At 41.5% G+C, this 16,747-nt stretch overlaps 1 protein-coding gene across 2 annotated transcripts in view; it reads right to left on the bottom strand.

The window, feature by feature from the left end:
- CASR (calcium sensing receptor) overlaps positions 1 to 16,747 on the bottom strand; it is a 77,834-nt gene that overhangs the window by 17,239 nt on the left and 43,848 nt on the right. For both annotated transcript variants that reach the window (XM_071814358.1, XM_065845258.2), the window contains exons 3-4: positions 15,763 to 16,069; positions 11,588 to 12,469 (exon numbers count right to left, since the gene is read on the bottom strand). In XM_071814358.1, the coding sequence (XP_071670459.1) occupies positions 11,588 to 12,469; positions 15,763 to 16,069 (1,189 nt within the window). The remainder of the gene's footprint in view (positions 1 to 11,587; positions 12,470 to 15,762; positions 16,070 to 16,747) is intronic.

Raw genomic sequence — 16,747 nt, 5'->3', positions numbered from 1 at the left:
GCTTAGTGGAATGTGTTTGGCAGTTTCTTTGCTGCTGCAGCTTTGATGCTTTCTTGACTGTGAAGGGTGACAGAAGTAACAAATTAATAGCTGCTACAGCAGTATGAGCAAGTCACTTTTAGAACAAAAATGTCAAAGGCATGCATTTCAAAAAGGGACTTGATACAAAACAGGGCTAATCTGATTTAGGGTCGGATTTACTAAGGTATTATGATTACAAGGATGACCAGAAAAAAATGAAAACCACAAGCCTAATGGATTTTAGAGCAGAGATCTAAATCACAAGTCAGGTCTAACTGAGATACTTTAGAAAAACCCATTAGATATTTACTAGTGCTTGCAGATGCTTGAATACCTGGCTCTAAAATGCTTGAGATAGACCAGCATCTGGAATCACAGAGGTTCCCAGAGGAATCAAGAAATGATCTTACATTATTTCCACATCACATGGCTGGTTTTACAGGCCAATTTAACTACCAGTTAGGAGGTCAGGGAACACAGTAAGGATATTTTGTTTCCTGAAGGTCCTCAAAATCTCATCCCGGACACTTAGACAACTGCTGTTTTAAGCACGTTTGTCCACAGAATGCAAGTCTTGAGCTCATACTGCTTAATACAACACTGATAGCTAACAGTACATTGCGTAAGTGTGCTGTGATAAAGGATAATGATTTTGCTAAGTGTGACATGACTGGAAAATATAGCAAGAAAGTTTTCATGTTCTTGGCCTTGACTGGATCCACATGATATCTGAGGAACAGGAGTGGGAACATCCTCTGCGTACATCTTTGCTACATAATTTTCTGAAGCCAAATATTTACACAGGAAAACATCATGTGAAATTCAGTCAACTGAAATTCAGTGCAAATATATTTTGCTAAAGTCAAACCTAAAAAGGTGACTTGGATTAACTTGGATTTAACTGCAGTTAGTGAGTTTGACTTAACCCCAGGGAGAAGGGAGATGACAATAGCAATGTGAATTAACACTGTTTCAAAATAACTTTAGTTCCCTTTTAAGGTAAGAGTTTTTTCCTCTAACATTTTTTTCTTTTTTTATTTTAAATTAAGATCCAGCTGTATTATGGTATCCCAACATATCTGTGTAGCCCAAAGCATGATATGGTACTATTAATTCCCAAGAGTTGAAAATAAACCTTTTGAGTAACTTTGGGAGTTAAGGCATCTGGAGTAACCTCAGTCCCAGTTCAGCGCTATCCCAAATAGACTTAATCTGACCTACTGCCTGACAAGTACTGGCTGCAGGATCTAAGAATTCATCGGGAGGTCTGCAAAAGCACATTTTTTCTGCAGAAAAAAGGCTGGAGTGACAGCATCTCTCCCCTCCTTACAAATACTGTGAGCATTATCAGAGTTCCTAGTAATCAAGACAAAAATCATGGTAGCGAATGGAAAAATAATGTCTGTGGAGAATCTCTAGACATGGAATATAATGCTATGCAAAGTCAAGCAGGCTTCTGAGTAGTCTCTGTCCAAGTGATGTACAAGTCTAGGCCAGTGACGTCGGAGGTTTCTATACCCAACAGAATGGAGAAAATTCATGGACAAGCTAGAAGAAAGGACTGAATTACTGTACCCTATGCATGATAAACACGTTATCCTATTATCCCATCAACCCATTAACAGTTTGGATTTTGGCTGTGTTCATTAAAAAAAAAGGTCGTTAATGACTAGTGACACATCATCATTCATACAAATGAAGCTCATACAGCAGTATTTATTATGGTGTGCCCTAAAAGCACTTATCCAACATGGACCATTCAAACAAGGCTGTGAAACACAAGTATTATATCAATGGAAAGTAGAACATACAAAAAACCTGGAGAACAAAGAGGAAAAAAATCACCAGGCAACATAAGAAATTTGTTGAATATATTAAAATTGAGAGGTGTCATGTATGCCAGATCCTCATGACATAAGGGTGTAAGAGAAAGCTAAAGAGGATGGAAAGCTAAAGAGACAGGTGAGGGGAGGTGCAAGAAAGCTAACTGAATTCTTTGTTATTGCCCTTGCTATCAAAAAAGCCCCTGGACATTCTTATCCCAAGGGCATTTGTTTTGGAGCCATAATGTGACATTAACAGAGGTAGAAGGTCCTTAAAAAGAGATTAGAGAACAGCCAGAGCAATTTAAATTGGATCTAAAAGGCTGACAGAACCAGACAGTTCATCACAGCACTCCAGGAGCAATAAAAAGAGTGCTAATACAGTAGGTTTATGATATACACATAAAAATGCCACAGGCTTTGAATGACAAAGTCAATATGCTATCTAACATTATTCCACAGCAATCCCAATTCACCTTTCTGGTACACATGCCCATGTAATGCACTCCCAACAGCATGTCTCAAGATTCCCCTTTGTCAGTCTCTGCAGGGCATGAATCAGAGCTAACCCCCCTGACAGAGGCTTGTGCTTTTGCTCAGTGGGCCACTCCTGAGTCAGCCTCCAATGGGCTGCGACAGCTGCCAAGCAAAGACAGTATCATCAAAGGCAGAGGGATGTCCTCTGTGATGAAAGGCTGGTTAGACTGACATAAATCCCAGAAAAAAAAACAATGGGAAAACAAGATGTCTGGGTCGAGGATCAATTAATACAAAATTACAGGACAGAAACGTAATTGCTGCAAATCAATAAAGCTCTGAGGAATACAGATCTTGTTAAATCCAAGTTTGCTTGACAAACACACCCTTTCAGAAGCAAAAGTTCTGAGCTCCACATTTAATGTAAAGCATCCATTTGTAGATCAAGAATTGCCTGACAGATTTGTAAAAACAGATATCAACAGAGACAGATCATCAGCTCATGGGAAATTCCTCCAGCCTCAGTAAACAACTCACTGTTATTTGATATGTTCATCAATACTCTGGCAGAAAATAACAGCACTGCTGGGAAAATTTGCAGAAAATGCATGGATTCACATAATGGTAAATAATGATTAAGACAAAGCATTCCCTCAGACAGCACCCTCGCATCTGTGTTTAACACAGTGAAATACAGGCTTATGTATCAAGGCATAAAAAATTCCAGCCACAGCACACTAAGGGTACCATATCCCGCAAAGTATTACTGGCAAGTTCGTGCAACCTTTGCATTGCATGCTGTGGAGAGGAAGGTTAGTATAATTTGTGTACATATAAATGAGGAAATAATAAGTGTATGTAAATGTGGGATTTTGTTTCACTGTCTGGCTGTTAGAGTAATATTGAATATATGCGAAAAGAAGGATGAGTTAATGGGCAAGATACAGAAATAAAGCAAAAAACACATCTTATGACTAAAACCCACTCTGTTTAAATTATCAAGATAAGACTGAGGAATAATTTGATCAATGTGCATAAATACCATGTTGAGAAAAATGACAAGTACTTCATCTGGACTTTTAAATTTAATGGAGCAAGGCCAAGTAAGGACCAATGAAACTAAAGGTCAGTTAAATCCCAACTAGAAATAAGACACGACCTGAGACAAGAGATGTGACCTGTCATGGATCCTACTAATAAAAAAAAGGTCTGCTAGTCAGCACATCTTTGTGGAAAATAAATCTTGCTAAACACAAGTTTGGCTGGCAAACAGAGCCCTTCAGAAGTGAAATACCTAGGCTTTATATCCAATATGAAGCATCCCTTTGCTGGATCAAGATTACTTTTCCTGAATGTGGTGTAAATTTACATAGTTTATTATACAAAGGATTTCAAACTGCATTATCCTTTGGAAAGTGACTCCATTTAAACATTATTTAGGTTTTTATTAAGGTTTTGTGGGGCACGATGGCCTCTGGACAGATGAAGGCAATGGTACAGGTACAGTGAGAGCTAGCTGCCAGTGCTGTTAGATGTATTTTGTGCTGTATTTAACTATGGCCATGATATGAAAGAGCCATTATGGCCACCCAGTCTATACTTGGTGCCATAATTGCTTTGTTTTTCACTTGTAACAAGTGCAATATGAAGAAATCCATTGGGTACAATGGCCCTGGGTGTTGTGTATACTGATGGTGATGGATCAATTGGCAGAAGTCCTGACTTAGTGAATGATGTTTTGATGCTCTTGAGATGTCATCATACTGCACAATAACTATTATGGCAAAGTATCTAAAGGCTTAAGATAGGGCTCTTTTCATTAATTTATGTCTAAATACTAAACAATATATAATTAATTGTCCAATTAGTAAAGCTAATAATAGAGCAAATGGTTATCCTATAAGGTCAGTGTTTTCAAGTAGCTTAATTCACATATAATGTCTTGCGTAATCCAGATCTGATTGAAATGTCTTTTCCAGGAGGTATTTAATGCTGTCTCTACCCAGCTGTGCAGAGAATGAGTCTGTGTATGTCTCTCTGCACCCATTTGCTGTCACTTTCTCTTAACAACCCTTTATGGATCAGTCTGTTCAAAGTCCCAACAAGGTCTGAAACTGCATCCTGCACAGAACACTGCTGATATTGATTTGAAGAACAGTGCCTGTCTCTAGGCCAGGAGGAAGTCCTGGCTTTTGACTGCAAATTCTTTCTTATTTAGAACTATGGGATGAATTACTTCAATGCTTGGGGAAGTTGCCTCTCTGTGTTAGAATGACATCCAACAGATACTGCATACTTGGTGTCAACAAAACAATGGTAATTTGTCAAACCTGAGTTCTATTCTATGGCTATTTATAATATACTCAAGAACTACTATCCATTAAAAAAAAAAAAAAGAAAAAAAAGAAAAAAAAAAGATAGACCTGAAGTTTCCTATGGTCACACTGAGCTGACTGAACACACACAACTATTTTGGATATTAAGAACAGGCACCTGTTGCAAGCACAGTCACAGGTCCCATTAGTGGTCAACTAAAGTCCCTGTGGATTCACTGTAACTCTGTTTTGGCACATGTTCCGCTTGCCTACTAGCTTAAAACCTTTTTTTTTCATTTCCTCTATCAATGTAAGTCTCAGCCTACAAAGAAATCTTGTCAAGGCTTTGACTTCTACGGTTCCTAAATAACTCTCACAGAATTCCTCCTAGAGATGCAGGTAAAAGTCCTTTCTGAGCAAACTACTGCTTCTGCTGCGGTGAGATCACTCTTTTAATTCTGTAAAGCAAAAGGGTTCTTAATATGCCATAAAGGGTAATTTGGTGGCCTTCTTGCAAACATTACCCACTTAGTGGAGTAACACCAGTCATTCATAGTGCAGAAAAGTTCACTTTCAGGATAAAACGATGTGGCTGGTGCATAAAGCATCTGTGATCACCCAGAAAGAAAAAACAAACTATACTATGATTATCATGCCTCTGAAGTTAGCTTCAACCCTACTTTAATCAGCCAAGTCAGGGGAAAGATTCCAACATGAAACCGAATTTTTGATAAATCTACTAGTTTCCTCAGATTCTGAGTGCCTTTAGGGGGCTCTCAAGGTGCTGTTTGTCACCAGCTCCATTTGTGAGTAGCATCAGGAAAGGTCAGTCCTAGAAGAAACTTTACATCCTTTAATGTAACAAAGACATGCTGTGTCTTAGTAAAAGATACTGATGCCTTGGTAATTCAAAGGATTATTATTATCTGAAGTCGCTACATCCAGAGACATTATACAAGCATTTCATGGAGCCTTCCCTAAAATTCCCAGGTCCAATATAGGCTGAAAAACTGACTTATTTTCCCCAAGTAACAAAGGTACAAATGAGCTTCATAAATATTAGAAAATGCTTATTTTCAAATGCAGCTTTTGTTGTGATGCAGCATATAAGTGACTGTATTAGAAATTACTTTTATGAAAAATTTAACACGTTTGGGGGGTGGGCAGGAATACTGCTTTTTTATTTTTGTCATCAGGCAGTGTGTGCTACCCTGATTTAGAAGGATTTCAGCCATTCTCTACCAAGTAATTAATAACCACAACTCCTTATTTCATTACACAGAGATTGTGTATTTGCTACATGCAGTTCATTCACCCTTCTTCTAGCAACCTGCGCATTTTCTACTGGTGATATTACAGGCCTGACCTCCCCTTTAGTAAGTTGCAGAGACATCTAAATAATACTGCATTTATTGTCAGCTTAGTTGAAGAGCTCACAAATCATGTTCTCAGCTGACAGCAAGTTACCTCCAAATTGATGAAGATGCAATCATCTGTAATTGCCCTTGTGGGGAAATAGCTGTGTTTGCTCTATTGACCCACACATTTCTCTGTGTGGCTCACATTGTCTGCCTCTCGATTCTGTCTCTCACAACAAAGGCACACTGGTTTCTATCCATAACAAATGTATCTCCAGTGTATTTGTAGTGTAATGTAGGTGAGGTTTTGCAGTTGCCTGATACTCAGCAGCTTCCTTTCTCTTCATTGCGATTCTTCCTGAATGATTAATTTTCACACCAGCCTTGGTTAATACCTGTTCTGATACTGTTTCATTCTCTATACCACAAAGCAGCTGTTTTCAATACATCATTTTAATTGTTCAGACAGGCCTATGTAGTTCAATAGACACAAAATGGATTAGATAAGCCCTTAGGCTCAAAGGTCTGGAGAGACGTATGTCATCTAAGGCATCATTCACTTATTTAAAGCCTTGCAGAATCAATTTTCAGCCAGCCAGCCATACCAAAATGGAGAAGTCACCAATCTATTTTAGCTCTTCATAGTTCCTATCACCAGCACAGAGGAAGGAACTGTTGGCTGGGAGGTACACAGGTGTAATAAAAGACTTTGCAAGTTGCTAGGTGAAGCCAACTTGTATTTGCTTTTATTTTGTGGAATAACATATGGCAGCTTTTCACTAAGTCTGAAGTCAATCAGATTTCCAGGCATAGAATAATTTACACGAGCATGTCTTTAACCTGCTGATCTCTAGGACAGCAGCTTTTTCAGCCTGTGCAACATGCTTTGCCTTGATGCCTAGAAGAGCCATCTCATTTTTCACTCATGAACCTGCCAAAGTTCACAGTCTCCAGGCTAACCACAACCTGAAAACTGTCTGGGAGTCCACCTAAGGATGCTCTCCTGCATGAACCTGTGACTGCACACCTTTGCTTTCTCAAATCCACAGGAGCCTATCTTCACTATTTAATCACAATGTTTTTACTGTGAGACAGAAGGAGGGAGAGGCCCATCAGCTGCTTGTTGACAGTCACCAAATGAATGGGCAGAAACATGGAGTGAATGTCTGAGGAGAACACAGGGTTTTCCTCTTCTCACTTAGAAAGAAAATCAAATAATAAATATTTGCTCTGAAGGACAGATTACGATCCCTTACTGGTTTTCCTCTTCTTTTTTTTGCAGGACCATCCAGTGTTTGAAATGAGAGAGACACCAGAGGCTCCTTTAAATGCCCAAAAAGATTATAAACCTTTCTTCAGAGGGGAACTGAAAAAAGAACAGATGGACTTGCTGTTAGAAGTGACCATGGGAATAGCCACATGAGCAGAGACCAAGAAAGAACTTGAGGGACCTGGGAAATCTTACCAAGAAAGATACTAAGAAAACAGGGCTTCAAAAGGAGACTGAGCTGTTACAGAGAAAAAAGCCAGAGATGCAGGGAATTTTGACAAAGAGGCAGCATCAGTACAGGAGCCCTGAGCCTATGTCCCATCCTGCCATACCTTCCCACCGCTATTCTATAGCTTATGGGAGAGCCTGTATTTGGGGGAGGCCGGTCCATTAACCAGTTCAACACACAAATATGGCTCTACTCAGACAGTCTCCTAAAAAAATCACAGCCCACCAGTGAAAGAGAATGGGTATCTGAGGATCAGAGGTGACAGACTCCTTTAAGAGGATTCTTTCTGTTGTACTATTTGCAGTCATTCACTTTAATCTTTACTGCATTGTGTAAAATTTTGCCTTTTCCAAATGTGACAGAAATTGCTTATACATTTTGTTCTGGATTGCCTTACACCTTTTTGTTACCTGAACAAAACGCTGCAAAAAGAAGTAATTAATCTGATCTTGATCAATATTGTGCAGGGCACAACAATGGCACGTGCAGAGAATACTATCTGCTGTCTGCAGGCATCTTGCAAAGGTGTGCACCTGAATTATCTTCTGCCTTGTGGTAGCACAGGTTATTACAACATGACAGCTGCAGGCACACACATTGCTCAGAATAAGGGCAGCACAGATGTGCTATTAACGTCTGTAATCTTCTGAGTACAGAAGTGCCGGTTTTCCCATTTTCAGATAGAGGACTCTGAACCTTGTTAGCACGACTGTGCTTTTTGGTTACAGCCCCTGTAGAAAAGACTGAGCCGAGCTTCTTGCAAAGTGTGTCCAGACTATTCTGGTCTGTATATACAGCCACCCAGAAGAGCTCTCACACATGGAAGAGATGTGGGAACTGCATCTGTGGAGTGAGTGGCACAGCTCCTGCCTGCAAGTTGCCCTGCCTGCTCCCCAGTTCTGCCTGCGCCTGCATCTCCACAGCTCTGGGCAAATGCTGTGGCAGCCTGTGGGCTCCGGCTCACCATTTCCATCTCTAGTGAGGAAGCCCACAGCCAGCTTCAGAAATGCTGATAAAACAAAATGAAGCAAGATGAGACTGTATCTGGAATAATGTGTTCAGTTCTGGGCCCCTTAGTTCAGGATGACAGTGAACTGCTGGAGAGAGTCCAGTGCAGAGCCACAAAGATGATGAAGGGAGTGGAGCATCTCCCTTATGAGGAAAGGCTGAGGGAGCTGGGTCTCTTCAGTTTGGAAAAGAGGAGACTGAGGGGTGACCTCATTCATGTTTATAAATACGTAACGAGGATGTCACGAGGATGGAGCCAGGCTCTTCTCCGTGACAACCAATGGTAGGAAAAGGGGCAATGGGTACAAACTGGAATACAAAAGGTTCCACTTAAATATGAGAAGAAACTTCTTCTCAGTGAGGGCAACAGAACACTGGAACAGGCTGCCCAGAGGGGCTGTGGAGTCTCCTTCTCTGGAGACATCCAAAACCCACCTAGACACATTCCTGTGTAGCCTCATCTAGGTGTTCCTGCTCCGGCAGGGGAATTGGACTAGATGATCTTCCAAGGTCCCTTCCAATCCCTAACATTCTGTGATTCTGTGATTCTGTGATGGGGTTTATGGACAGGGTCTGTCGCCAAGCACCATTTCAGGTGGAGAAAACATGACAGCAGCTTCTTAAATAAGTAGCTATAAAGAAGTGGAGAAGGCAGTCGTTAGTATTTGATATTTCAGCTTGGGAGACACAGAAAAATCCCATGTACCCCATGGTGAAACATACTTAGAGCTTTGTTAAAAAGTAGATGGTGAATTTGTAATAGGAGAATTACACCCAATTTAACTGACTCTCAGGAATTCTGTGCTAGCCTTCCTGCTGTCCAGCTCAAATGAACTGACTGCTGAGGTAAAAATATTATTTTTATATACAGACCCAAACAAGCACCCTCCACAAATTATATAAACCAGCTCCTCCAAAAATGTTTATATTCTGAGTACATAAATTTAACCATTAGCAGACAAGGTATAAATAATAACTCATGTGTGTTAATAGAATAACACTATTGAAAGGCAGCAAAATTAAATGGTACATAATTAAATTGTGGAACACATCATTTACCCTCCCCAGCCACTGACCCCGCTGGCAAGGGCTGCTCTGAGCAGAAGCTCAGGCTAATGGAGCTACGAGTTCACGGGGTTCGCCTTATCTGTCCCACACACCAGCTGGTCAGTGATAGCAGACTCTGTTACAGAAATACCGCTGCAAATGAGACTGACTTCAGTATAAAGGTTTTCTTCTCTCTGGTTGTCAGAAAACTGCTCTCTGGAGTGCTGTAGGAAGTCCATTTGTGAGTTGAACTCATTGTCCCCGGAGCTGAGGAAAGTTTCCCGAAGGTAATGAGCCACAATACCAAATATGACATAGGTGTGCACACGTATTTGGCATTTAGCTGCTATTCATGTGTTTGATTTTGAAATGAAGTGCAAAAATGCACAAACATCAGATATGCTTGACAGCAAATACCATATAATGGTGGTCTTTTCAAACACAGATTGTTCCCTTGTAGCACCCACTATTCCTACTCCACATACTCTTTCTTGATGCTGATTCCCTCTTTTAAGGCAAGTATACATACCCAAAAGCCTAGACCAGCAGGATACCTTACATTTCGATACAGCCATCCTTCAGCACCACACAAGCAACATGGAAATGAGAGGACATTCTCCCTGATTGTGAAAACCTCAATAAGCACCCCATTATTTTACTTAGCTATGGTATTAATATCCTGATTTAATTCCAAGTTGACAAAGCATATGGGAATAAATTAAAATATGTTTATTCTGGATCATTTTTACTGACACAGTGAAAGCTAAATCTGCCTGTGACTCACCCACTTCTACCAGTATGCTCCTGAAAAGTAGAATGGCTTTGAAAGAGGGAACCCTCAGAGAGAGCCAACAATCGCAGGATTCTCATAAACCAGGGTGAAACCCTGCACTCATCAACTCCAAGTAAAGTGTTTTCCGTAAACCCAAGTCAGGTACCTAGAGAAATGCAGTTTTCTCATAAATGCAAAGACAAAGCCTTTTACTTTGACCTGACTGATGTTTTTGAGTTGACTGAGAATAGACAGGAACCAATTTACAGTTCCCACATGCAAATGCTGATCCAACATCTGCAAAGTTTGTGGCATGAACAGCCTTTATTTTGTTCAGACTATTTTGAATAGAGGAAATTACACATGCAAACGGGGATGTGATCCTCCTGATATTTGTCTGTGTTGTTCTGATTCCAGGCATGTTTGGGCCAAATTTTTATCTGGTGACCAGAACTGGGCAAACAGAATTTGCTACATATTTGGCATATGTTCATTTGATAGCTTTACAAGCTAACTCTATTATTTAAGAATGCAGTAGATACTAAAAACACATACTGAATATCACATCAGATAGCACAATCAAACATATGGTAAGGTATAGAGTATTCATAAAGAACCAGAAGACAAAATGCCAGAATACCATCCATATGCTGGTGGGCAAAACACACTGAATTAATTCACAAATGTGACTAAGTTGCTAGTATCATTTTATGAGTTCACAAATATCACTGTCAAACCCAACAGCTATCTATTATTTGCCCAACATTCACACATCGTTTTCCTTCATTGTTCAACCTGCTTTATTTTGATCCTATATAAGCTTCAAACTGTGGAAAAAAAATACAGCCTGTATGGAAAATTGCTATGGGATTGCAAAAGACATAGAGCTTGCCAAAGAAAATGAACTCCAAAAACTGTTTTCCTTATTTATGTTCACTCTCTAGGCCCTCTTGTTTATATAAGGGTTCACTATATGATCAAGTTACCTTGCGTGAGCCAGAGTTTGGTAATTGTCTGCGTGTGTGCTTTTGGCCCTTAGCAAAAGCAAGAAAATTTAACTTAGTTTAAGACCCTTTCACCACAGGCAAACTGAACACACCTTACATTTCCTGTGCGGTGGGAATGTGCACCTAATTTGCAGGCAGCGATATGTTCCAGGCACCTGACATGGTACCTCAGATGCAGGATTATGAAAGGCACCCTAAGAGCTCTAGGACAGCTTTTTTTCTGCAAGTATATTGCACAGGCAGGCAAACAAAGGACTTACCTGCCATGCCTCAACCTTCTTAATGTCTGCACAGGATCCGTTAGTGAAGAGTCCTTTCCCAGGGGTACATGTATATATATCCTGCAAGGCATGGGCAATAGAATATACTGCCAAATACACGTTATAGGATATCCGCAAGTGTGTGTAGTCCATGTATGGTGTCTCCACACTGGTGATGTTTTCATCCCCTGTGCATGGAGGTCGGAAGGCAGCCGTACCATTTCCAGCTCCCAGTCCATCTTCATGGCCCTTGTGGAATGAAGTTGAAGCTGGGGAATTTTTGGACCCATCTGGGAGATAGCAGTTAAACGTCTCCTCCCAAAACTCCTTGGCAAAGCCGTTGTTGTTGGACTTTTTGGGATGCACCTTCTGCAGAAACTCACGAAAGCCTGGGATCTGTCCTGCCTTCAGTGCAAACCCAATGGTGCTGCCAATGACACGAAAGAACTCTGGCATGGCTATCAGGGAAGAGCTGGCCCAGGCCTCGCTTGCCAACCAGATCTTCCCAGTGATGTTTCGCCTGACGATCTCTTTGATGAGGGGCTCCAGGTCCGGGCCACTGGAGAAAACAACAATCACCCTTGCTGTGGAGTTCTGGATGACCTCCACCACCTGCTGGATCTCCTCTTCATCTGAGTACTGGGAGATGAGCTCACTAAAATCAATGCAGATGTCTCTCTCCTCTGCCTCCTCCCGAAACTTTTCAATGCCTGGCCGGCCATAGTCATCATCAGCTGCAATTGTTCCCACCCAGTTCCAGCGAAAGTACTCGATGATGTCTGCCATCGCCGTGGCCTGATGCTCGTCATTGGGGATTGTGCGGAGGAAGGACTTGAACTGGTTCTTATTGCTCAAGAGACGACTGGATGAGGCATAGCTGACCTATGAGAGTACAGTGAACAAGCAAACCACACCATGAAGTGAACGTCCTGGGAATAAATTGCCTATGTTTACCTAGCATCACTATCAACCTGTGTAACCTCGGATGGGATGAAGAGAGAGCTGAGCACCACACTGGCAGCCACATTCACTTAGGCTGCGGTTGCACATGATCCACTCCAAGAGTCCATATGTTCTTGTAGCTGTGACTGTCTTACAGAGGCACACATAGAGGAGCAGTTGCTCAGACCCAAGAGACTGGCAAGCTCCTGTCCATCTGTAAGGTCAAGGTTCTGAGGGAGGGAGACACTGACACTAGCTTGGAGGAATGGCAAAGCAGTAAGCCACAGGTGGCCTATATGCACCTTGCTGCAGTTCCTGCCAAATCCAGAGTGTATCTTTTAGATAAATGAGTGCAATGCACATAATTCAGACAAAACGCAGGCTTCTTCTATCCTGAACCAGATATAAGGCAGCAGGCTGGTATTGCCATCCCGGACCTATTTTGAAGAGTGAGCACAGTCTGTCTATCCTTGCGTCTCACCTCTGTCTCTATCCATAAATAGGGTCTATCAGGAACAATAGGTGCGTTATATACAATCCCTGCCAGTTGGAACGTGATGTATATGAATCGCCTTGAGCCTGCAGAGTGTTATGGTAACACTGGTCAATGCTACCACGGCAGTATTTTCTGATTCCTGGCCAAAATTAGCAAAGAAGCCAGAAAGCATTCCATGCTCCATGCGCCACCACGTTTTATAGTTAAAATGGGATTTTATTTCCTATTTTAAAGCTATCAGAACAAGTTCCATATACTCTTAATTTTGATTTTCTGCAAGTAGGAAGGAAACCATAAAATCCAGAAAACAACAGTTTGAAGACCCAGAGAACTTTTAAAACTCACTTATTGTTGCGTTTTGAGATTAGTATCTGAACTCTTTAGGACTGACTCTCACTTTGAAAATGTCTTCTATAAACAGTTCATTTTGTACAAAGTGGAAATTTACAGAGAACCTTATCTCCTCCTCAAACTCTGGCATTTAATATTTCTGCAAAAAGAAAGAGAAGGAGGTCTCCTAGTGCAGTTTCAAGGGTTGCAGGAACAAATCCTTCTTTCACAAAGCTATACCCTCCCCTGGACAAGCTCTTGATCAGTGCCATTCTCATCTCCTAAAACCTAGTCCCAGGGGTTACAAGAAAGTACCCCAGTCCTGCAAGCTACCCAATGCTGCATGTGCTAGAAGGGTACACTGAGGTGAGATATTGAGAAATGTAACTGAAGCCATAACACTTTCAGTTTCTATGTCAACTGAATGAGTAATGAGCCTTACGTTAATTGTAAAATTTACCTCCAAGTTGTACTGAAATGCAGGGTCTATTAAGCATGGATTTGCTAGTGGCCTTGCTATAAATGGCAGCGATAATGAGTATTCTAATGCTGGCCAACAACTCCCAGTTAATAGCCTGCTTGCAGTTATCCTATTTAACCACCTGGCTGAGATTTCGTTCCAGAACTGAACCTCCTGACATCTACCTGTTTCTGCAACTTCTAGATAAGGCTACTTCCTTGTAGCACAAACTCCATACCCTGTTCAGAAGGACAGCCTGAGAACTGCAAACATCTCTTATGTTCAGTTCAACTCACCCACGCTTCTTGGCTGCCCTTGTTCACCTGGTGATGTGATGTGTAAATTAACAGTATGCCTTAAAGTGACATAATCATGCTTATTACACACCACCTTCCAGTGCTACTCTGGGAAATACCTAGATAGCACAGATTGGTTTTATTTTAAACCATTTTTGCCCTGCTCAGAGACCAAATGTCCATTTTTTCAGACTCCTGTGAGACAGTCGGACTAATAACGTTAAATAGACAAGATATATTACTGTGCACCAGGCAGACAAGAATCCTTCCTTCTTCATTTGCAGTGCAGATGGGAATTTGAGCTCTGGCTGAAATAAAAATATATCCTCTCAGGACAGACTGAGAGTGTGGTGTGATACAATCTTGTTAGAAGGACACTTTTTATTTTAGAAGACTATTTGGAAATGTTAGAATGGCTATAGAAAGCAACACATAAAGGGATAAGGCCAAGCATTTTTTCAAAAATTGTCTTCAGTGTGGAAATCTAAAATCAAGAGCAACAACATTAAACTATAATATACCAGCCTTATAGTTTGCTTAGGGTCTTGGCAGAGCAACAAGTTCATTAAACAAAAGGATGGGACTGTGGATGCTGGCACTGGCCCCAGTAGAGTCAGCAGACAGCAAGAAGGACACTGCAACACAGGAGCTGGTACAACTACACCACCACATAGATGATACCAGGACAAGGTGGGGCATATCCACATGCTCTCACAAACCCTGTTTTGGAGGACCCAGGGCAACAACAAGGCAAGTCAGCCCAGAATAAACCTTCACAGTGCCTAACCAGCAGAAGCAACAACTTTACAGATCACTTATTTGAATGATCAGAGATACTGTGAGACCTAAGAGTATCTGGCAATGACTGAACTCTGCCTTAAGTGGGGTCTGTGAGAGTTGGGCATGCCTAGACAGTGACCATGGTGAAGTAACATCACAACTAACCTTTCAAGGCTGGCAACTGCCTATGATTGGTCTAAATTAACTGTGTTCACAGACTAAAACACTCTGGACGGATCTAGTCATCCTGTAGTAAATTGCTGTTGACTCAGTCTTGTTGTTGGCTCAATGTTGTTATTGGCTGCTTGGTAACCTCTGTGTTTAGGGATTGTAAATTGCTAGCAAGACACGTCTACTGTAAGAAAACCCTCATATTCTTGACGTTCTATTGGAAATGTCAAAGATTAAACAAGCTATGGAGGCTAACGCCCCTTGAGATGTCCTGGTGTGCAGTTAGGACACATTGGCAGAGTGGGAGGGAGAAGCTGGCAATGGCACTGGACATACCTGTACTGTCCCAAATATATCTCTGGCAAACGTGAGCCTGAAAACTTGTATATTTGACTTTAAAAAAAACCCCAAAATTTGGTTTGATTTGACAAAAGTTGGGAGGGAAGCAGACCGTTTTTTTTCATGTAAACTGTCATCCCACTTTAAAAGCCAGTGCTTCTCATCATTGTGTTGCCTCTCAGCCCTCCAAGAATATATTCACACAGCTAGGGCTATTGCATTTCTAAACCTTCCTTTGTTTGAAACAGATGGAGCACATAAGGCATCAATGCAGTTCCATGCGCTGGTTCTATAATGTACTTAAAGCTCTGCAAACAGCAAAACCCCCCGCTGCATCAAAACAAGAGAAGTGAAACCATACCTGAGGTATGTAAAAGAGTCCCAGCAGATTGGCCACAGCAGTTGAGATACCAGAGCCGGTTGCCCCCACGACTGCAATGGTGGAAGGGATATGTTCTGAACAGTTGCAGAATTCATCCAGGTTCAAGGAGTCTATCTTGTTCTGGGCCACAAAACTCAGTGTGGCCTCAAGAGCTTTAGAGACTGTATTGCAAGTGTCAAATATCCTGTATCCTAAGGTCATGTTGGGAAGGAGAGTTGGGCTACTGTTTATTTCTTCTATGGCAAAGATCATAGCCTGGAGCCAGCGGAAGCCTCGGAAATTATACCTGGGGGAGCAAAAATAAAAACAGAGTGAAAAGGAGACAAACAGCTGAGAGGAAACAAGGACTGAGACAAAAAGAATTAAGGATTCCAGATACAAAAAGCAAAAGCAACTTTAGTTCATTCTTGCACGCTACTAAATTTAGAAAGTTTTACTTTTGTCTTCAGTGGTTACAGAAAAGGTGTGTATAATGCTACAAGGATTTGTTCTGGTTTTCAACTCTTCAGTTTGGGAGCTCAGGTTAGAGGTTGTGTGAATGAGGTCAACTTTTCTAAGTCCCCTAAAGTCTGGGAATGTCAACAAAAAGCATGCCTGGAGTGTCCCTTCTGACCTGTCCCTTCTACTTGGGACGCTAAAACCAGATCTCACAATTCCTGACCAAATACCCTGACAGAAGGCTAGACCTACCAGGTTTCTCCTTCCAGGGTCCTCTGACACATTTCTGAATGCAGATGGCAGTGTCTGCAAAGCCTGTGCTGAGCATGATGCTGCCAGGACTTGGGCTCAGGGATACTTGGTGTGTCAGCTCCTGGTGTCTTTAGGCAGAGTGAGCTGAGACACAGCACTGGTGTGTCCCTGGGTGCACAGGTGCCTGGGAGCTCTGCTCAGGGAAATTTGGCCTCACATCACACACTTCACACTGTGGGAGAGGGCAGTCAACCTTTTTATGCCAGAGAACGGA

The sequence above is a fragment of the Patagioenas fasciata genome, chromosome 1, assembly GCF_037038585.1.
Source record: "Patagioenas fasciata isolate bPatFas1 chromosome 1, bPatFas1.hap1, whole genome shotgun sequence".
Taxonomy (NCBI): domain Eukaryota; kingdom Metazoa; phylum Chordata; class Aves; order Columbiformes; family Columbidae; genus Patagioenas; species Patagioenas fasciata.
Note: the sequence above shows the minus strand (reverse complement) of the source record. Positions and strands in the feature narration are given on the sequence as shown.